The sequence below is a fragment of the Humulus lupulus genome, chromosome 5, assembly GCF_963169125.1.
Source record: "Humulus lupulus chromosome 5, drHumLupu1.1, whole genome shotgun sequence".
Classification (NCBI taxonomy): domain Eukaryota; kingdom Viridiplantae; phylum Streptophyta; class Magnoliopsida; order Rosales; family Cannabaceae; genus Humulus; species Humulus lupulus.
Genome location: NC_084797.1, coordinates 184,058,058 through 184,081,129, shown reverse-complemented (window position 1 = coordinate 184,081,129; position 23,072 = coordinate 184,058,058). Strand labels below are relative to the sequence as shown.

At 39.9% G+C, this 23,072-nt stretch overlaps 1 protein-coding gene and 1 long non-coding RNA gene across 2 annotated transcripts; both read left to right on the top strand.

Annotated features, from left to right (window-relative positions):
• Positions 1-3,614: 3,614 nt before the first annotated feature.
• LOC133779754 (uncharacterized) lies at positions 3,615-4,877 on the top strand. The gene is made up of 3 exons (XM_062219671.1): positions 3,615-3,790; positions 3,939-4,576; positions 4,873-4,877. Exons 1-3 carry the CDS (start codon positions 3,615-3,617, stop codon positions 4,875-4,877), a joined length of 819 nt encoding a protein of 272 aa, XP_062075655.1.
• An 11,298-nt stretch (positions 4,878-16,175) lies between these two features.
• LOC133833876 (uncharacterized) lies at positions 16,176-19,793 on the top strand. Its single transcript, XR_009893187.1, has 3 exons — positions 16,176-16,432; positions 16,534-16,597; positions 19,035-19,793. It is a non-coding gene; the product is annotated as an uncharacterized LOC133833876 (long non-coding RNA).
• The last annotated feature ends 3,279 nt before the right edge of the window (positions 19,794-23,072 follow it).

Here is a 23,072-nt window from a genome sequence, read left to right as displayed (position 1 = left end):
ATCCTATGGGCGAACAAACGATCAGCTTAAAACGCCAAAAATTTAAAGGATGATGTTATGTTTTTATTTTGATTTCCAAACTTGTTACTGGGACGTGAACTATATTTATTTTTAAAACATTGCATGAGAAGTTTTATTTTATTTTAAACTGTTGGGCCCAACTTGCATGTTTTAGCAAGGCCCCACTGAAATTTTCATATAATAAGTGGTTTTCTTCTATAAGTTTATGAGGATGAAGATGTTTTACAAGGTATTAGTTTAGGGCATTTTACAAATAGTATCAAATACGGTCGTCCATGTTTCCAAGGACTCTCCCCATACACGCTAAATACGGGAAAATCTCACATCACCGCGTCGTAAGTATTTGTTTTTTGTGCTATTATTTGTTTTTGTTGTATTTAATTTTATAGTTTTGTTACTGCAGTATAGTAAGATGCCTCCCGTTATAAAAACCACTAAGAAATAGCTACTTAAGGAAATCTGCGCAATACCCAAGGTCCAGCATGAGGAGGACCCCTACGATTGGATAATTGTGGTGTTGAAAACAACGACGGTGGTTTGCGATCGTATGCAAGGAATCATGAACAAAAGAGGAGAATTGCTATGGCCTAGAGAGGAATATTGGGTGTTAAGGGAAGCATTGTCGATGTACTCTGAGGCCCTTATCCAGTTAGACGTAGCATGGCACAATGCCGTTCAGGACGACCTAGACTTGAGCACCATAGAGTATGTGATATACGATCTTATGGAAAACTATGAATTTAGTCATCAGGAGCTGGTTATGGTAAAGATGGATAACGGAGAGATGGAGGAGCGTTTGGAGAGGGCACACGATTTGGAAGGAGTCTCGGCATGTCAGGAAGTAGTTCATGCCATACCACAAGTGACTGCTAGGATGAGGGTGATGGCGAGCACTCCCGACTACTTCCACATCCCAGAGGACATCTTTGATTACAGCTCGGGAGACGAGTCCACAGTTGAGTACTAGAGTCTATCGCGTAGATCGTTCCATGAAACATTAATGAATAAGATGGGATTTTTTTAAGACCCTAAGGATTTATGTTTTTGGTTAATAAACACTTTATGAGTTGTTTGAATTTTGGAATAATTTAAAACACTTTGAATGCTATGGTTTAATATTTTCCTCTTGCAAACTCTAAATGACATGGATTTAAATATATGATTTTCACGAATATCTATCAAACCATTATGTGATTATCCTCCCTTATGATTTTCTTTAGGTGCCTTATAATCTCATAATGTCGACTAGAGGAAGAGGAGGCAAGGGAAGAGGAAGAGGCCGAGGAAAGGGTGTCTCCATAAGGTCTAAGGCCACGACAACCCCTAACATAGGAATGCCATCAGTCCAACCTGCACCTCCAGCAACACCATCTGTGGATTTGGCCGTAGAGGTAGCAAGGTTGAGAGAACAACTAAGACTGAGAGATGAGGAATTGGCACATGCTAGGCAAGCGCCCCAAGTGCCCCAAGTGCCTCAAGTACCAGTGGTGCAGCCTCAGCTGCCAACACCACCACCTGCACCACTGTCTGTGACTTATGGGTTTGAGCCAATGTATGAACGTTTTAAAAAACAAGCCCCAACAACCTTTGAAGGGAAAGTTGATCCCATGGTGGCGGAGGATTGGTTAAGGTCGGTCAAGGCCATCTTCGATCGTATGGAGTTAAATGATCGCTAGAGAATCTCATGTGCAGTCCATTTACTCAAGTTGAATGCACGGATATGGTGGGATTGTTGGTTTTTATTGATCAAATCAGAGATTATACGCAGCGGAACAACAATCAAATTGTTAGATTAATCCCATAAGATTTCTAGATCTACTTCTTCACATGCATATATATATATATTGAATCAAGGACATGAACAGAAAAATTACCTCAGGTCCTTCCTTGCTATTATCTTTTGGTATGGCTAAATCCTCGAGATCTCACACCAAGATCTTCCAAAATGTTCTCAGGCACACAAAGAACGAGTGTGGGCTCGCTATATAAATAATAGGCAATAAACTATTTATCAGATGTTCTCAACACATGAGATCTGATAAAGTTTGGACCTAGGTTTTGTGAAGAACAATGACTTTAGTTTTTGTCACTGTTCTCTTTCTCTGAGAGAGATTCCTAGATATTATTCAAAATAACTGATCAGTTATCATATTTTTGTTTAAATAATAATATTTTAATCATATTAAAATATCTCATTATTTATTTAATATTTAAATAACTAAAATTGTGGAATCAAGAGACTGAGTAAACTCTCTTATGCGTGTAGCACAGTCCCTGTGCACTGTGCCACACATGTACCACATGCCTGTGATGGCATGTGATTTTTTTCCAATTTTTATTATTATTTAAATACCAAAATTTCCAAAAATAAATTAATTCAAAATTAATTATATTTTTGTTAAATCAAATAATTAATTAATTCTTAATTAATTAATTGCACGTAATTAAACAATAATTATGTTTGATACATAGAAAAATATTTTTACTTATCACATAAGTCCTTTTTGCCCATTTTTTGTATTTGCCTTTGACAGTGATGGTTTGAGCCATTTCGAGGACCATGGACCTATAACATTAAGCTCCAATAAATTGAAACTAAATAATTAAACTCTTTAATTATAATAGTTAATTTAGTAATTCTGATATTACTCCACTATAAATTCATAATTGCACTCTTTATGTTATAGATATACTTTTACAGAAATCTTTTTCTTAAGTCGTCCATTGATATAACCATCTTACAATAGTTCAACCCTCTAATTAATTAGTTCATAAATTAGAATGGAAGAATTACCATTTAACCTTTCTAATTTACTTCTTATTCCTTAAGTACCATTAATTCACTAGTGAATAATTAATCTATAATCTAATTATAGATTTGAGCTCAAAATCATTTAGTTCCAGAATTAACCCTTAAGGGAACTAATATACGATCCGTTAGGAAAGATTAGATTCCGTATTGTTGATACATGTTCCCAGCCATCCATGATATTAAATCTCCAAAACAAAATTCATTAGCGTCATTCTTTGAAGAGACCTTGACGAATGAATCAAAAGATTTAATAAACATGAACAGGAGTTCATGAACACTCAGGATTTAGGTTAATCTATAAATGATCATCAGTTATGATACGAATTACATGTATTTATTGTTAAATGGTTTTTGGATAAAGACTCTAATTCATATCGGTCCATGTCATATATAATCATATTATATAAAGTACCTTTACCGAGATGTCTTTCCACATCAATAATCCGAATCTAGATTATTTGTATCATTATGATACTCAGTAAACTGTACTTACAACTCCAATTATAGAATTCCATAACTTTAATCTGTTGTTGTTGACTATTTTTATTCATTCATGTGGTCTTAATTCTCTCGTACCAATACAAGATCACATCCTCAATAATGAATATGGAATTTTTATGATATTTTCAAAATTATTCAAACAATAATTTAACAATCTAAATATAACAATAATAATAAACTATTGTATTTATTTATTCATTAAAAAGACAAATGTCTTTACATGCTTTTAGGACACACTCCTAACAGGGATGTAGTTAAACATACCTGTGATCTGAATACCATGACTTGGGCAGAATTCCAGGCTTTTAGCAAGAAGTATTACAGTGCGGCCGTGTTGGCAACCAAAGTAGATGAGTTCGTGACTTTGGTTCAGGGAAATCTATATGTCACTGATTATGCACAGAAGTTCAATAGGTTGGCAAAATTTTCTCCTGAAGTTGTACCAACTGAAGCTCTGTGAGTCCAAAGGTTCATGAGGGGACTCAAACCTATGATTGCTAGGGACGTTAAGATGACCAGTACTGAAGTGGTATGCCAAAGTACTAGATAGGGCACTTGAGGCAGAATACTTGGAGGATTGAATATGCAAAGACAATGCTGCCAGAAGAGAGGCCTATCGAAACAAGGGCTCCAATGAGGGCAACAAGAGGAAAGCTAATGAAGGGCAGAATAGTGGCATTGATAAGAGACTGAGACCCCCGGCCACGAATAACAATAGTTACAACACTCAGAACCACCCTAACAACCGCAACTTTCGCTATAATGATCGGAACCATGGGAATCACCAAAGCAACAAAGTAGAGCACCCCACTTGTCCTAAATGCTCGAAAAGATACCTGGGAGAATTTCAAGCTGGCACCAACAAATGTTTCAAGTGCGTTCAAGTAGGACATCTAAGAAAGGATTTCCCACAATGGAAAGTGGGACATAATAATAACATCAATCTGGTGCCAGCACAGATTTTTGCCTTAACTCGGAATGAAGCAGCCAACAGCAACACCATATTCATAGGTCAACTCTCTATAACTGGTATGATGTGTAGAGTCCTTATTGATTCTGGAGTGGCTCACTCCTATGTTTCAATGAATATGATTGATAAGTTGGGTATGCCTTGTAAATTGGTAGAGCATAGTTTTAGTACAATGTTACCGTCAGGAGACATGATGATGTCAACCAGGTGGTTGCAGTCAGCACCTATAACAATAGAGCGCAGGGAGTGCCTGGCAGACCTTATAGAACCAAGTATACCATATTATGATTCCATACTTGGCAAGGATTGGTTATCCAAACATGGAGCAACGATTGACTGTCGGAAAAAGACTGTTGTAATGCCCTGGATAGCCAAGACCGTTACACTGTGTGTTTATAAAGGTGCAAGACTTGCTAATCAAGTCATTTAGTTAGAAATGTGTTACCAAAACTGTAGTCGAACTAGGGTTAAAATATTTTGGCCACAAAATCTACATTCCTTATAACCAAACATTTTTACATGGGAACCCAAAAGTAATAACATTTAAAGACGGTTTACAAAATTTCAGGATAAAAGTACAGCTACTAGCCACTCTAAGGGCAAAATAGAAATTTAGGCTTTTCTCGTCCTGTACTACTCCTCGGCCGTGGCGGCTGATTAACTGACTATGTACATTCAGCCTTAAAGCTCTCCGTCTTAGGAATGGTCCACTTTGCCCTTGCCTTTACCTGCACCACGTAGCACCCGTGAGCCAAGGCCCAGTAAGTGTTGACGGTGAAATCTCATCAATGAAATTAGATCGAAAAACTCAAAGGTAAATAAGGTGATATTTAGATAAGAACTTAGAATGGACTTATGGAGGATAAACATAGATCAACAATGGAGTAAAAACTGTATATTCCTTAATAGCTTCAGCCTACAATGAATTTTCCAACCCTTCATTCTGGGGAGTAAAGCTCTATTTATAGCTGGGCTCTAATGGCCTCTTATACATGGTGGTCCCTCTGGACAAAATAGTACATGAGTACACTGTCAGGATAATGGCACAGGTGGTAGTAGTGTTGGAAGAGTGGTGGTCTGTTCTAGTACGTGTCAGGGGTCTGCAAAAGTACTCCTATCTTGGTACCACATTATGCCTCCACTACTTGTCGGGTACGAACCTCATAAGCGTGCTGAGGGAGTCCTAACCATATACCATTCATGTACTGCCACTACCTGTCCGGCATGGACACCGTATCCGTACCCTGGCTCTTCTTGGTCTGTAGGCTCATTCCGTATCTCTTCTGACTTCATGTCAAATTGTTGTGACGCCCTTTTTGACCTTCCCCCACTGCATTTCCAAGAGGCCCTTAATCCTATATCTCATGGGACTCATAGGGAGAGTGGTGCCCCGTTGGTGGCACTTACCTCAGGAAGAGAGGTAAGGCCTCTTCAACGAGGCTTGCTGCTTGTGTGGTGAGCCATGATGCCTGCGTATGAGATTAGGATCTCACCTCGAGAGACCTATGCCACAAGGCCATAGGTACATGGCCGAAGGGTTCTAGGCGTGAGACCCATGCCACAAGGCCCTTGGTGTGTGGGCGAGGGGTACTTGCCGCGAGACCCATGTCGCGAGGCCCTTGGTGTGTGGGCAAGGGGCGCTTGGTGCAAGACCCACGCCGCGAGGCCCTAGGTGCATGTCTGAGGGGTGCTTGGAGTGAGACCCATGCTGCGAGGCCCTAGGTGCGTGGCCGAGGGGTGCTTGGTGCAAGACCCATGCCGCGAGGCCCTAGGTGCGTGGCCAATAAGGTGCTATGCGTGAGGCGCGAGGCACTTGGCCTCGCTGTGCGATGCTGTCCAAGGTATGAAGTGAGGTGCAAGGTGCGCCTCTTCATGGCGCGAGATGCATGATGCACCTCTTCGTGGCCCGAGATGCATGGCCTTGCTACCCGAGGCTCGGGGCGAGACACAAGGTGCGAAACGCATGGCCTCGCTGGGCGAGGCTCTAGGCGAGACGCCGGGCGCATGGTGCACCTCTTCGTGGCGTGAGATGCATGGCCTCGCTACGCGAGGCTCAGGGTGAGACGCCAGGCGCGAGACGCATGGCCTTGCTGTGCGAGGCTCGGGGCGAGACGCCAGGCGCGAGACGCATGGCCTCTCTGCGCGAGGCTCGGGGAGAGATTTCAGGCGCATGGTGCACCTCTTCGTGGCGCGAGACGCATGGCCTTGCTGGGCGAGGCTCGGGGTGAGATGTCGATCCCATGTGCGAGCACTTGGCTGCGCGAGATACCTAGGCTCACACGAGCGTGCTATCCTCGGCACTTGGCTAGCTGAGTCGCGTGGGACCTCGCTTATGCGAGGTGCTTGGCCTTGTGAGGGGTGCATGAGTGCACTTCACTGGCTGCCTATATGAAGTCTCATGGTGTAAAGGACTCGGGTGCCTTGAAGTCTATATGAAGACTTTATACATGTTAATACAGGCCTCCTTCTTGGGTGCCTTGCACCCTTGACGATTTTTCTTTTTTGATGGATTTTTGGTATCCACACTTGCCCCCTAGTCTATAAGGAGGCCTTTAGGCATTCTTGTAGACTCTTCTCTTCCTTTTTATTATTCTCTTTTTTTTATTATCTTTTTTTTTTTTTGTATTTATAATGCTCGAGGTCCTTTGGAACCCACGCGAAAGGGGGTTCGGTAGGTCTCTCTTTGGTGCACCTTGATTGTATCTATAAGGATATGTTGACCCCTTGGGTTCAAGTTATCCTTTTACATACTTTTGCACGTGTGAGTTATTTCTTGCGAGAAGCGTCCTTCTCATCATTAGGCATAGTACTATTTTTGCAAGCGTCTTCTTTGAGACCCTTTTTGCAAGCCTCTTCTTTGAGACCCTTTTTGGAAGCGTCTACTTTGAGACCCTTTTTGCAAACGTCTACTTTGAGACCCTTTTTGCAAACGTCTACTTTGAGACCCTTGTTGCAAGCATCTACTTTGAGACCCTTTTTGCTAGCGTCTACTTTGAGACCCTTTTTGCAAGTGTCTACTTTGAGACCCTTTTTGCAAACGTCTATTTTGAGACCCTTGTTGCAAACATCTACTTTGAGACCCTTTTTGCTAGCGTCTACTTTGAGACCCTTTTACGATTTCTGAGGTGATCTCCCCTCGGGTCGGGACTTTCATGGCTAGATGGTCCTCGTTCAATCTTAAACTTGGTCAGCAACCCCTCTAGCACGACGCCCCCTTCTATATGAAATCTTCAGACGTATCGGTAGTAGGGCGACTGGAGGAAGGTTCACTTTCTTCAACCTGCGTGTTCTTATGGCCCTCTTCCACACGTATGTACTTCTGTGCTCTCTCGAAGAAATCGTCTAAACTTGAAACTTCTCTCTTGAGCATGTTACCCCATAACTTGCTTCCTAGACGAACTCCAGTTGTAATAGCCATCTTGAGCTCCACTTTAGTTAAACTTCCCACCTTTGTTGCTTCTATATTGAACCTATGGATATAACTCTTCAGACTTTCATTCTCGCCTTATTTTATGTTAGCAAGGCTGGTAATTGGCATGACGTAATCACAGGCTGCATGGTGTTGCTGAAGAAAATCGTCAGAGAATTGCTGCCATGACTTGATTGTTCCTGGCCTTAACCTCTTGAACCACTTGTAAGCCACTCCTTTAAATGTAACGACAAAGCAATGGCACTTTGCCCTGTTGTTGACCCCTCTTAACCTCATCAAGTTATTGAAAGAGTCTAAAGTGATATTTTGGGTTTTGTAGTACCCTCGTACGGAGTCATGAGAGGCTCTCTGAAACCAGTGGGCATTTGCTCAGCCTAGACCTCCCTTGTGAAGGGCGAATCACTGTCAAATTCTTCGCCATCTTTGTGCCCCCCAAGTGCAGTGGTAATCTTGCCTCGAGGGCTTCGCATTTTTGTGTCTAGTCCCCTCCTCTTTTTGCTTTAGGAGTCTCGCGGGTCCTCAACTGAACCCTTGCTTTGGTTGTGTTCCTCGGGGGAACCGCGGGGGGCGCTTCTTTTGAGGTGACTTCTGCTTCATTCTTACGACCATCGTCTTACTTCCGCCTTTGCTCCTGGGGGCATTTCATCGGCCTAGGTCCCCCATTGGACCTTTTCGAGGGAGTTTTATTGGTGGAGAGTTGAGTTCCCCCATCCTATATGGGGACAGTGTTTTCCCCTTTTTCATGCTCCTTTTCTTTACGCTTAGGAAGGGTTATGCTTGACTTTCTTTGCAATAGGTCGTTTAAGACCTCCTACGTGTTCTCTATCATGGTTTCTAGCCTTCGAGTCTTTTTATGTAACTCGTGAATCTCATCTTTGTAGAAGCGAGTCCTTGAGCTGGAACTTACCGAGCGTACCCCGGGATCCTTGTCTGGCCCGTGCATTGATGGACCTGGGTCTTGGTGGCCTGAGCGTGGTGCCACCGGGGGCCGGTGAAGTGGATGCACTGGCAGCTCTGAATGACCTCCGTCTGGCCGGATAGCTGGGCACGATGCTTCCTTCTCCTCCCTTGGGGGAAGAGGTTCCTCTGGTCTACCTCCATGCTTAGGCGAGGGGGGTCTCTCTTGGAAGCCCTCCGCTCTACTCTGTCCCGGCGAACCACATCATCTTGTATTTTCCGTAGGCATTTTGAACGTCTTAGCATCTTTCTTTGTTGGAAGTGATGAAAGAACGTTGGCTTGATGCTTGTTCTTCCCACAGACGGCGCCAAACTGTTGACGGTGAAATCTCGTCAACGAAATTAGATCAGAAAACTCAGAGGTAAATAAGGTGATATTTAGATAAGAACTTAGAATGGACTTATGGAAGGATAAACATAGATCAACAATGGAGTAAAAACTGTATATTCCTTAATAGCTTCAGCCTACAATGAATTTTCCAACCCTTCATTCTGAGGGGTAAAGCTCTATTTATAGCTGGGCTCTAATGGACTCTTATACATGGTGGTCCCTCTGGACAAAATAGTACATGAGTACACTGTCAGGATAATGGCACAAGTGGTAGTGGTGTTGGAAGAGTGGTGGTCTGTTCTGGTACGTGTCAGGGGTCTGCAAAAGTACTCCTGTCTTGGTACCACGTTATGCCTCCACCACTTGTCGGGTACGGACCTCATAAGCATGTTGATGGAGTCCTAACCATATACCATTCATGTACTGCCACTACCTGTCCGACATGGACATCGTATCCGTACCCTGGCTCTTCTTGGTCTGTATGCTCATTCTGTATCTCTTCTGACTTCATGTCGAATTGTTGTGAGGCCCTTTTTGACCTTCCTCGACTGCATGTCCAAGAGGCCCTTAATCCTACATCGCATGGGACTCCCAGGGAGAGTGGTGCCCCGTTGGTGGCACTTACCTCAGGAAGAGAGGTAAGGCCTCTTCAACGAGGCCTGCTGCATGTATGGTGAGGCATGATGCCTGTGTATGAGATTAGGATCTCACCTCGCGAGACCTATGCCACAAGGCCCTTGGTGCGTGGCCGAAGGGTTCTAGGAACGAGACCCATGCCACAAGGCCCTTAGTGTGTTGGCGAGGGGCACTTGGCGCGAGACCCATGTCGTGAGGCCCTTGGTGTGTGGGCGAGGGGTGCTTGGTGCGAGACCCATGCCGCGAGGCCCTAAGTGCATGGCCGAGGGGTGCTTGGCACGAGAACCATGCCATGAGGCCCTAGGTGTGTGGTCAAGGGGTGCTTGGCGCGATACCCATGCCGCGAGGCCCTAGGTGCGTGGCCAATGGGGTGCTAGGCGCGAGGCACTTGGGCTCCCTGCATGAGGCACTTGGGCTCCCTGCGTGAGGCACTTGGCCTCGCTGCACGAGGCTGTCCGAGGTATGATGTAAGGTATGAAGCGAGGCGCAAGGTGCGCCTCTTCGTGGCGCGAGACGCATGGCCTTGCTGCGCGAGGCTCGGAGCGAGACGCGAGACACATGGCCTCGCTGGGCGAGGCTCGGGGCGAGATGCCAGGCGTATGGTGCACCTCTTCATGGCGCGAGACGCATGGTGCGCCTCTTCGTGGCGCGAGATGCATGGCCTCGCTACACGAGGCTCGGGACGAGACGCATGGCCTTGCTGCGCGAAGCTTGGGGCGAGACGCATGGCCTCACTGGGCGAGGCTCGAGGTGAGATGCCAGGCGCGAGACGCATGGCCTCGCTGCACGAGATGCATGGCCTCGCTGGGCGAGGCTCAGGGTGAGACACCAATCCCATGTGCGACCCTCATGGGTGTGCCACCTTCAGCACTTGGCTAGGCAGGACACCTAGGCTCATGCAGGCGTGCTATCCTCGGCACTTGGCTAGCCGAGTCACGTGGGACCTTGCTTATGCAAGGTGCTTGGCCTTGTGAGGGGTGCGGGAGTGCACTTGGCTAGCTACCTATATGAAGTCTCATGGTGTAAGGCACCCGGTTCCTTGGGTGCCATGAAGTCTATATGAAGACTTTATACATGTTGATACAGGTCTCCTTCTTGGGTGCCTTGCACCCTTGGCAATTTTTATTTTTTGATGGATTTTTGGTATCCACAGCAAGAAAACACAATAACAGAGCATAATCATCAAACAAACAACTAGATAACTCATACAGTATAATCATATACTCAACATTCCAAACTTTCACATTAATCAAGTATTCAGCATACCAAGTTCATCATTTCATACTAATAACCAATTCACATATGATAACCAGGGTCAACGCCCTTAGGCTGCACCCTCTATTTATCCCACTGACTCCGGCCCGCTTAAACCGAGCTCAGTGAATATCAAGTTGTCCTCAGCTACCAATGGCTGAGTCGCGCCCTATGCGCAAATATTATTTACGACACTCTTAGGTCGTTTATCACATGTCCCATGGCATAATACCATCTATGACATCATACAGATATAGGGAGCTTTTAGTCCCAACACAATCACATAACCGGGTGCAGTTCTCTTACCTTTAGATTCCAATAGCTTTGTTCAATTCAACCCTCAAGCACGATCCCATCCGAGCCCTAGCATACACCTAGTCACAGCCATAGATCAAAATCATCACCAAACTTCAATCCCAAAACCTAATCTCGGGACCAATCTCGAGCCCTCGGGAAGCCCTAATTCCACCAAACGGGGTGGTGGAATCAAACCCCGAGCCCCCGAGCAAAAACCCTAGAAAATAACCCAAAAATCCCCTTCTGGAAACAAGGTAGTACTACAGCACCCTAAAGTGGGCGCTATAGCACTACAAACATAGCCAAAAATGCCCCATGCATCCTAGCCTAGCGCTGTAGCACCCTAAGGCTAGCGCTACAGCGCTAGTCACAGCCAGGCAACACCCTATTTTCACCTCTTCGAACTTCCTCGAGCCAAAACCCTTCAAAATTCTTCCAAACCTCAACCAAACTCTAAAACAAGCCTACCAACATCTATATCTCACCCCATATGACCCAACCATACAAAACTCAATCACATGCACCCCAAAATAAAGAAATCACCATAGTTCAGCTTAAAGCTCAAAACTCAACAGTACAACAGAAATCTCAAAACTTAAAGCGAGAACCCTTCTCTGAATTTTAGCTCCAAATTTCTTCAAGAAATGGGGAAGAAGTCCTAAACCGATAGAGAGAAAATAGGACCTCTTCTTTTTCCTTCTTTCTTCTTTCTTTCTTTTCCTTTGTCTCAATCCTTCTTTCAGACTTCTACTGCTCTCTACACATTCCACTAAGGCAATAAAGCAAAAAAATACTTATCTCTGCTTTTAACTCAAATGACCAATTTGCCCTCCCATAAATCCTAAGCCATTAAATCATTCTAAGAGCATTTTGGTCATTACACCCAATTCCCGCTAATTCCTCGAATGTCTCTAATATTTACCGCTTACTTCCCGACACCTAATTAATCCCCAACTATATTCCTCAATATCAGATAATCTCCAATATATTTCCTAAATTCCCAGAGATACCCCTAGGTTCGCCCCGAGCCAGGTATAAATCTCCGCCGTGACTTTTTTGCTAAACCGCTCACTAGGATCGCCTCGAGTCACAAGCTACAAATATATCCACATAATCATGTGGTCTTAACAATTTATCACAGATATTTACATTTATGCCATCAACGGGCCAAAATTATGAATATGCCCTTCTAACCTAATCAGGGCCTACATGCATACTAATACGCATAGTCATGCATCACAGATATCCAAATAGTCATATAAACATGCTTTTAATCATTTGAATCACATATAATCCAGTTATGCCCTCCCGACACACTAATCAAGGTCCTTAAGCCTTATTAGTAAATTTGGGTCGTTACAACTGTGGAGTTCAGACCAGAAGAAGGGGAACTCTTTTCTTTTAAAGGAGAATTAGCGAGTTTTCTTATGCCCATAATATCGGCACTGGAGGCACGGAATATGATGCAACATGGTTATGGTTAGTGTGGTAGATAAATCAAAGGAGTCATAATTAAAACCAGAAAATGTCCATATCGTTTGTGAGTTTCCGGAAGTGTTTCCCGAGGAGTTACCAGGATTACCCCTGGACAGAAAAATCTAATTTGTGATCGAACTTGCACCAGAAACAACACTGATCTCTAAAGCTCCCTATCGAGTGGCACCTGCTGAGTTGAAGGAACTTAAGAACCAGCTATAGGAGTTGTTGGACAAAGGGTTCATAAGACCTAGTCATTCGCCATGGGGAGCACCAATCCTATTTGTGAAAAAGAAGGACGGGAGCATGATAATTTGCATCGATTACCGAGAACTCAATAAGGTCACCATCAAGAACAAATATATGTTGCCTAGGATAGATGATCTTTTTGATCAACTGCAAGGGGCAGCAGTATTCTCAAAGATTGATCTACGATTCGGGTAGCATCAGTTAAAAGTGAAAGAGGGTGACATTCCGAAGACAGCTTTTAGAAATCGTTGCGGACACTATGAGTTCCTAGTGATGTCTTTTGGACTCACTAACGCCCCAGCAGCATTCATGGACATGATGAACAGGGTATTTAAGGACTATTTGGACAAGTTTGTGGTAGTGTTCATAGACGATATCCTTATCTACTCAAAGACTAAGGAGGAGCATGAGGAGCATTTGAGGTTGACCCTGAAAAGACTACGAGAACATCAACTATACGCTAAGTTCTCTAAGTGTGAGTTTTGGTTGGAACAAGTAACTTTCCTTGGGCATATAGTGTCCAAGAATGGGATAGCAGTAGATCCATCCAAGATCGAGGCCATTAGAGACTGGCCCCAGCCGAAGAATGCCTCAGAGGTTCGAAGCTTCTTAGGATTGGCGAGTTATTATCGGAAGTTTGTCGAGGGTTTCTCAAAGATCGCCACACCCTTGACCAACTTAACCCGCAAACATCAAAAGTTTGCATGGACCGAGAAATGTGAAGAAATTTTTTAGACCATGAAGGATAAGTTAATTTCCGCACCTATCCTTTGTGATCCCACAAAGGGTGAGTAATTTGCGGTGTATTGTGATGCGTCAAAGAACGGCTTAGGATGTGTGTTGATGCAAGATGTGAAGGTGGTAGCTTATGCTTCCAGAAAACTCAAAGATTATGAGCAACGATATCTCATTCATGATCTGGAGTTGGCAGCAGTGGTGTTCGCACTAAAGATATGGAGACATCACATATACGGGGACAAGTGCAAAATCTACACTGACCACAAAAGTCTGAAATACTTCTTCACACAAAAGGAACTAAATATGAGGCAGCGAAGGTGGTTGGAATTAGTGAAGGACTAAGATTGTGAAATTCTATACCACCCAGGCAAGGATAATGTGGCTGCTGATGCATTAAGTAGACGGGGACATGGGAGCGTCTCAACACTAAACGTAATAGAGATTCCTCTTCAGAAGGAGATTATAAATGTCGGAATCGAACTTGTGACAAGAAGCCTAAAGAACCTCACGTTACAATCCTCCCTACTGGAACAAATTAGAGAAGGACAAAAAGTGGATGAAGCCCTAATGAAGCAAGAGGCTTTGGTACAAGAAGGTGGTAGCAGTGATTTCACCATGTCCAACGGTGGACTGCTGCGATACAAGGATAGGATTTGTGTGCCTGATAATGGCGAGATTAAGGAAAGTATTATGAAAGAGGTGCATACAACACCCTACTCCATGCACCCAGGGTCGAGGAAGATGTACCAAGACCTTAAGGCGTTGTATTGGTGGCCTGGTATGAAGAGGGATATTGCTGAGTTTGTTGCCAGATGTTTGACATGCCAGCAAGTTAAGGCAGAACACCAAAGGCCAGCTGGGTTACTTCAACTGCTTTATGTTCCGGAATGAAATGGGAGAATATAGCAATGGATTTTGTGGTAGGGTTACCCAGGACCACAAAGCAGCATGATTCTGTTTGGGTAATAGTGGATAGACTCACTAAGTCCGCCATTTTCTACCAGTTAATACCACCTACTCGGCGGACCAGTATGCGGATTTATTTGTGAGTGAGATAGTGAGACTTCATGGGGTTCCAAAGTCGATAATTTCCGATCGATGGTCAGTGTTCGCATCGAACTTTTGGAAGGGACTATAGAGAGCTATGGGATCAAGGCTAAAGTTTAGCACTGCGTTTCATCCTCAAACCGATGGGCAGTCTGAGAGAACTATACAGATTCTAGAGGACATGTTGAGATGTGGTGCCTTGGAATTTTCAGAGTCTTGGAACCGATACCTATCCCTAATGGAGTTCTCCTATAATAACAGTTACCAATCCACTATTGGGATGGCTCCCTATGAGATGCTTTATGGGCGTAAGTGTAGATCTCCTTTACACTAGGATGAAGTTGGGGAGAAATAGATTTTAGGCCCTGAGGCAGTTAGGGAAGCCAGTGAGGCAATCAAGAAGATTCGCCAAAGGATGCTTACCGCGCAGAGTAGGCAAAAGAGTTATGCGGACCTTAAGAGAAGGGACATTGAGTTTTCAATGGGCGAGTTAATTTATTAAGAATCTCGCCGATGAAGGGTGTTATGTGTTTTGGAAAGAAAGGGAAGTTAAGCCATAGATATATAGGTCCATTTGAGATTTTGGACAGAGTAGGGCAAGTTGCGTATCATTTGACACTGCCCCCAGCATTAGCCGAAATGCATAATTTTTTTCACATCTTGATGTTGTGTAAGTACATGTCAGATCCCTCTCATGTTTTGAGTTACGAGTCGTTACAGCTGAAGCATGATCTGAGTTATGATGAACAGCCAGAGCGTGTTGTTGAAAGGGGAATCAATGAATTGAGATCCAAAATGATTCCATTAGTTAAGATCATGTGGAAGAATAGTACGGAACGAGAAGCAACATGGGAGCTGGAGGAGGACATGGGAGAAAGATACCCTGAATTATTTGGTAAGAAAGAATTTCGGGACGAAATTCCTTTTAAGGAGGGTATATTGTAGAGCACCAAGTTTTTTTTATTATTTATTAAATTGTGTGCTTTATTTTATCTAATTGTTAAGTGTTGTGATTTATTTTATTTATTTGTTTAAATTAATTGTTAGAATTGTTTGGTAGAATTTTGTGAATTTAATTGTTAATTGTTTATTTATGTATTTATTTATTTTGTGAATAATTGAGTTTTGGTTGAATACACCAAGGTGCATGGTAGGTAGTGATGCATCCTAGTGATTGAGTGTGTGCATGTGCATGGTTACATGGTGCACTTGTATAGAGTTTTCTACACACTTTATTGTTTCTTTTTATTAGATTTATCTTGTTTATTTAAATAAAAATAAATAAAGGAAAGGGAAAGGAAGATGTGTACGTGTGAAGTATGGTGGGAAATGAGGGATTTCATTACCATTTTTATTTGGGTGATTTTAGATAAAATAGGAAAAGATGTTGTCATCTTTATGCACTCTTATTTTCCTATAATTAAGAAAAAATCAAATAAAAAACAAAATAAATGAAAATAAACACAAATATGAAACTTACCTTTCTTTCATTAGGCTATTATGGGCTAGGTTAGAATAAAGAGGGAAGGAAAGAAGAGAATAGCATTTTTTCTCATTGGAACCCACGGCTAGAGAGAGAGAGAGAGAGAGAGGAAGAGCACAGCTAGAGAGATAGAGAGGAAGAGCACGAGCTAGAGAGAGAAAGGAAGAAGGAAAGAAAGAAAGAAACAAGGAGAGGAAGAAGAAGAAGGGATTCAAAATCCCTAGGTGTAGGTACTCAATTATGTTGTTTCTTTTTCTTTTATTCTCTTCTTCTTGAATCTAAAGTAATGATGTTCTTCTTTTTCTTTTGTTTTCTTCCTTGTTCTTGTTAGGGTTCAAAAATTATAGGTGCTCAAGAGGAGAATCAACCTTGTGGTATTGATTTCTATCAAGGAGGTAGTGAATCTAGCCTTTTGGTTGTTGTGGTGATGGATCTTGACTTATAAATGTTGTGTTGGTTGTGGTTTTGAGGGATTGTTTTGATGAGGGGTTTCGGCCTAGTCTTAATATAGGGTTCATGATGTTTTTGATAAACATACTTGTGAGGTTGAATGTTTGGGACATGTTGATTTTTGGATATTCTATGTTCATGTTCATGATAGGTTTTGGCTTATGCATGTATAGGGATCCTCCTTGTATGATTGTTATTTTAATTTTGTTAGATCCATGTTCTAAGATCCTATGTAAATATTGGCATGATAATTTATTTGGATTTCTTGTAATTGAATCCATGAATATGTTTATGAGAATTTTGGTTTTATTTTTATGGTTAATTCATGAGGGTTTTGACCTAGGTTATTGTTTCATATGTGTGTATGATTGATCTTGAAGCATGCCTATGATTTGAATGTCTATGTGATGTTAGGGATTTTCTTAGATTTACAATATGATAATAGGTGCATGCTAGGGCTGTATTTAAATTTGTGTTAATTAAACATGAATGATTATTGTGTAAATTTTTGTGAAACATGATGTAAAAAATGAATTTCATGACTTGTTATGCTTGCTGATTTTTGTGTATAAATGACTTAGAATATGATGAAAATAATGATTTGCATGCTTAAATGATTTTGCAAGTGCCATGATGTTTTTAAGAAATAAAAAGAGAATTTTAATTTACATTAAAATAATATTTATACTCAAATAAATATCTACAGTTTTTTTATATATTTTTAGAGAAAATATGAATTTTAATTCCAAGATGGTGATTTTTGAAGGTTTATTTTGTTGCAGGAATTTTTGGTAAAAATTATAAAGAGTCTTTTAAATCAAAGAAATTTTGTGTGTTTGTTGAAATAATATAACACCATAAACTAAATAGATATATATATATATATATATATATATAAATGGTATTTAAAATATAACCTTGAATGTTCACATTTTAATGAGTATGATTTTCTTGATTTTTATTAAGAAAAATATTGAGATTAAATTCACTTGTGATTTTTAAATAAATTACATGGTGGCTGAAAGTTTAGTTTAATAAATTAAAAATAATTATTTGATTATTACATATAAATTTTCATTACATAAAATCAAGTCTTAATTAATACAAGTAAAATATATTTTCTCACACCTAAGATTATATTTTCCTCACATCAATTTTATAATTTTATTAATTTAAATAAAATTGTAATTTTTCTAAGGGAACATGATATTTATAAGTACTTTAAATAGTTTCAAGTTTTTGTTAGTCTTATGCAATATAAAAATAATAAATGGATTTATTGTATTTTTTAATGGCTAAATAAATTATTTTTATGGAATAAAATATAATGTCTTAAGAGGTTTAATCAACTAGGGATTTAAAAGAAATAAATAAGGGTGAGAAAGTATGTTGCTAAACCCTTATTTTGAAAATGATAGAAATAAACACGTAGAAATTATAATTTTTAACGTCACTTTTTAACAACGTTCTCACATATGCATGTCGCATGCAAATGCACTTTTACGTTAAAAAATATGTCTAATATTCAACCATATGATTTTTACTTGAAAATCATGCATGTATCACAGGTAGAAGTTGCATTATTCTTTTTGTGGTTTTAATGTATAAAATGTGTCTGCTTGGAAAATATGTGTAGATTTCACCATATGTGCATGGCCCATGCAGACATGGGGTATATAAGTTGGGCACAAGAAATTCTTATGTGATACTAAGGAATGCTATTTGATTATGGTTATGGGTCCGTTGTGAAGTTGTTCAATTTTTTCTTTGCTCGGACTTGAGGTAAGGAAGTTAGATAGAATTTTTGTTTAATTATGATATGAATGGTAAGTTTGGTTTGTATGAAGATAAATGTTATGTATGATGATATACCTTGTGATATGAAGTATGAAATGTTGTTGTTAATTGATATGGTGAAATTTTATGAATCATGTATATCCTTTTTGTATTGATGCTACTAGATTGCATGTATGTCTTTATGTTGTATGATATGTAAATGGTTGTTAACGTGATGAACACGACACAACAAATGGGTTACTAAGGATCTAAGACGTAACCTGAGTTGCTAAGGATATAAAGATGTAACTCAAAAGACGGATGCGTCGAGGTTATTCAATGATCAGAGCCTCCTGTTTACCTCAAGATGTGACATGGACAAGATAGGGGGTCATGTTCACAAAGATATGATGGTGATGATGCTTATGATGATAATGTTTATGATGAAAATGTTTATGATTATGTTTATGATGATGACATATGGTGATGAAGTTAAGTATGATGTATAATGATGTATGAATATGAATATGTTTTGTTGTGTTTATTTGTGTGTTTTTTGTACTTCCTTAATGGGTTTTTAGCTCACCCCCTTACTTTTCCTTCTAGGTAGAAAATAGGGTTTCTCATTGGCACGCATGGTGATGTGGGGTGTTCCGACGTCATGGTGTGTATGACATGGGGGTATCCTATGGGCAAACAAACGATCAGCTTAAAACGCCAAAAATTTAAAGGACGGTGTTATGTTTTTATTTTGATTTCCAAATTTGTCAGTGAGACTTGAACTATATTTATTTTTAAAACGTTGCATGAAAAGTTTTATTTTTTTTTAAACTATTGAGTCCAACTTGCATGTTTTAGCAAGGCCCCACTTAAATTTTCATATAATAAGTGGTTTTCTTCTGTAAGTTTATGAGCGTATAGATGTTTTACAAAGTATTAGTTTAGGGCATTTTACAGATATTTTGTTGAAAGTCTTATGGTCATATCGAACTATTGCTCGAACATCAACGGTGTTGGAAAAATAATTAGAGTGCACAACAAAAATGGCGTGGTGGGCCCAGTGTGATAACACAAAAAATTTCCATCTCTCATATAAACATTTTATATGTTCAAGAAAACATCCAGACAGAAACATTAATATGCAATATCATTAATCATGTAACATATATATAATTATACATATACTTATATATATCATATACACATATATACAAATATTCAAGCTTAGAAAAATTTACCTCTTGAAGCTTATCAAGTGTCCTTGAGTCTTTTCGTATATTTATCGATCTTCCAGAGTGTTCTCTACACTGCAAGATGTGTGTGGACATATAGAGAATAAGGGTTTGTAATTTAGAAATCACAAGTATATCTCAACACATGAGAAATTGGATTATGGCTTGAGAAATGTTAGAATAAAAGAAGAAGATGACAATTTCTTGTCTGACAAATTCTAAAACTTTTTCTGAATTACTATTTTTTCTTCTTCTTCTTCTTCTTCTTCTCATATAATATATATATATTAACTTATTATTCCTAATAATAATAGTAATATGATAGGAATTGATTTAGGTAATATCTAACTTACCAAATTTGAAAAGAAAAAAAAGCTATTTTCAAATTATTAATTAATTAAATAAATAAAATAAAAACAATACTGATACTTTATCTATACTGTCTTACACGCATGGCACAGTGGACTGTGCCATGCGTGTAGCAATATTCTCTTTTCAGAGATATTATATTTTTCTTTTATTTATTTATTTAATTAAAATAAATCCTTCCACAAAATATGGTATCTTCTTTTTAAGGAAAATATCACAACCATATTTCAATATCTAAATTTTCAATAAAAATTCAAAATTCAAATTGATGATCATCATTATCATCATCTTTTAAAATTCAATAAATCAAAAACTATTTGACTTACTAATTTTATTTTCTCCCACTCAAATAAAAAAATTAATTTCAAATTTTAATTAATTAATTAATTTTTTTATATATATGTATTTCAAAATTTCTATATTTAAATAAATAATTATTTTTCAAAAATTTAATAATTAATTCCAAATTAATTATTCAACCTCAATTATCATATAATTGTATATTTGACCCAAAGAATAAAATTCTTCTCAAATTTCTAAATTACAGTTTTACCCTTATATCAACTCTTACATTGATATGGTGTTGATAGAGTCACCCTGGGGACCTATGAACCTATAATATCAAGCTCCAATAAATATTATATTACTAATCAAAACTCTTTGATTTAATAATCATATTTATTAATCTCATGATTACTCCAATATAATATGAGATTGAACTCTTGATAATTATAGACATATATTTACAGAGTACTTTACTAAATAATAAGGTGTCCATTAATATAATCATTACATACAAAGTTAATCCTCTATTAATGGTTCATTATTAAAAAGGAATAAAATTATCATTTTACCCTTTTAACTATATCTTGTTCCTAGAGTACCATTGACTTTATTAGTAAAGGTTGTGTCACAACAATTTTGCGACATGAGCACTCATAACCTTTTCAGTTCCAAAAGTCATAGGGAACCATTATTCAATCTATAAAAAGGTATAGATTACATATCGGTTAAACTATGTCCCCAACTATATATATTGTGATGCCCCACGTCACTATGGCTGCTTTCTGGAATGACGACTAGCCCTACAAACCAACACGAGTCTTTTCAGCATGCTTTGTCCTCACTCGCATGCTTCCTAGGAAAACTTCCCAAGAGGTCACCCATCCCTAGATTATCCCAGGTCAAGCATGCTTAACTTTGGAGTTCTCAAGTGATGGGCTATCGAAAAGAAGATGCATCTTGTTGATATAGGTAGTACCCATCAATCCATTTAAGCCATCTTCAACTGTGTAGTCCCATACCTACACAGTCTTAGAATCATCACACTTGACCTTCCCCAGACGGTGTGGGATTGCACAGCTTACCCGGTCTTTCGCCTTACGGATCACGGGATTTTGACTGTCACAATCACCCCACCTTATGGGCCCGACGTCCCCATCGGCCACACTTCCGGCTGGGTCAAGGCCCTGATACCATTTGTGACGCCTCACGTCACTATGGCTTCTTCTTTTCGGTAGACCATCACTTGAGAACTCCAAAGTTAAGTGTGTTTGACCTGGGGTAATCTAGGGATGGGTGACCTCCTGGGAAGTTTTCCTAGGAAGCATGTGAGTGAGGACAAAGCACGCTGAAAAGACTCGTGTTGGTTTGTAGGGCCAGTCGTCATTCCAGAAAGCAGCCATAGTGACGTGGGGCGTCACATATATCATTGAGTCCCTAAAACAATTGTTCATAGCCTGATCAATCTGACGAACCTTAACGCATGAATCAAAGGATCAGATGACATATATAGGAGTTCATAGTAACCTCAGTATTAAAATCATCGTGTATATGATCATCGTTTGATGTGTTTGATTAATACTATGAAACGGTGTTTAAACAAGTATTAACAAATCACATCTGGTTCAGTTCTATATATTACTATATATAAAATACATTCACTAAAGTGTCCTACTACACTAGTGACCCGAATCTAGGTCACTTGTATTCATAATACTAGCAAACAGTACTAGTAGTAATTAATCTAAAGATTTTTTAACTTTATTTTACTGTGAATTGTTTCAAGTTTATTATCTTAATCTCGATCCTCTCATACCAATATGAGATTAACTGCCTCCTGGAGCGAGCTGTTCTCTTTGCGACGAGTCTTATGACATCGGTTAACTGTTCGTCGTCAAAATCAATCTCGTCAAATGGAACCTCTTGGGGTCGTGTGCTTGCTCTTGTGGTTGTGTTTGTTGATCGGTCTGTTCTCTTTCTAGCTGCTCGGGTTGTTGTTATTGTTGTTGTTGCTGTTGTTGTATGGGTTTCTCAGCATTCTGCCCACTGATCGCATACCTAGCAACCTGAGGATCTGTAGCAGATCTGTGTCTGGTTGTCTACTTGATCCTGGCCATATCTGAAAAACAGAAAGCAACATTTATGGCCTCTTCAACAATCGAAGACCTGCTCGTTGCACGCCCTCTAGTCAGAATTCCGACCGAGAGTGGATCACTATAGAGACAGGATGAGCAATAAAAGTCCAATTATTTGGAAGGAATTTCCTTATTCCTTGTTCTAATTGCTCAATCATCCGGCAATATTTCTGATCGGCAACAAAATGAAAATCATAATGAGAGTGCTCACCAGATTTATCAGATGGCTCTGGAATATCACGATTGAGGTCAATATCTTGTTGTCTACGTTCCACTTCATCGACCAGTGTCTGTAGCAGGTACGGGTCAATAGAATAATCATTCACTTAGTGATTGTGGGAATACATCTGGTAAAAAGTAGATGGGGTGAGCTATTCAACCAGCCTATGTGTGTGCCTAACTAAGTGTAAGTTGTTCGAGAAACATTATTCTACCTTCAAGCAGAAACCAGTACAAATTTAAAAAGGCAAGCAATACTTCTTTGAGTTTTTTTTTTTAAAAAAATCCTCTCGAAGCCAACAACACAATCAAGGGTAATCCAAGACCTAAAATCCTTTTATTACTCCCTAAACATACATTTTCCTAGAAAATCAGTGATTTTTGCAACAACAAAAAAACAGACAAAT

Excerpts from the sequence above, each read along its gene's own strand:
- LOC133779754 (XM_062219671.1), top strand. The coding sequence starts at position 3,615 with ATGACTTGGGCAGAATTCCAGGCTTTTAGCAAGAAGTATTACAGTGCG. Across the intron at positions 3,791-3,938 it reads GTTGTACCAACTGAAGCTCT|AAGAGAGGCCTATCGAAACA; the intron begins GTGAGTCCAAAG and ends CAATGCTGCCAG.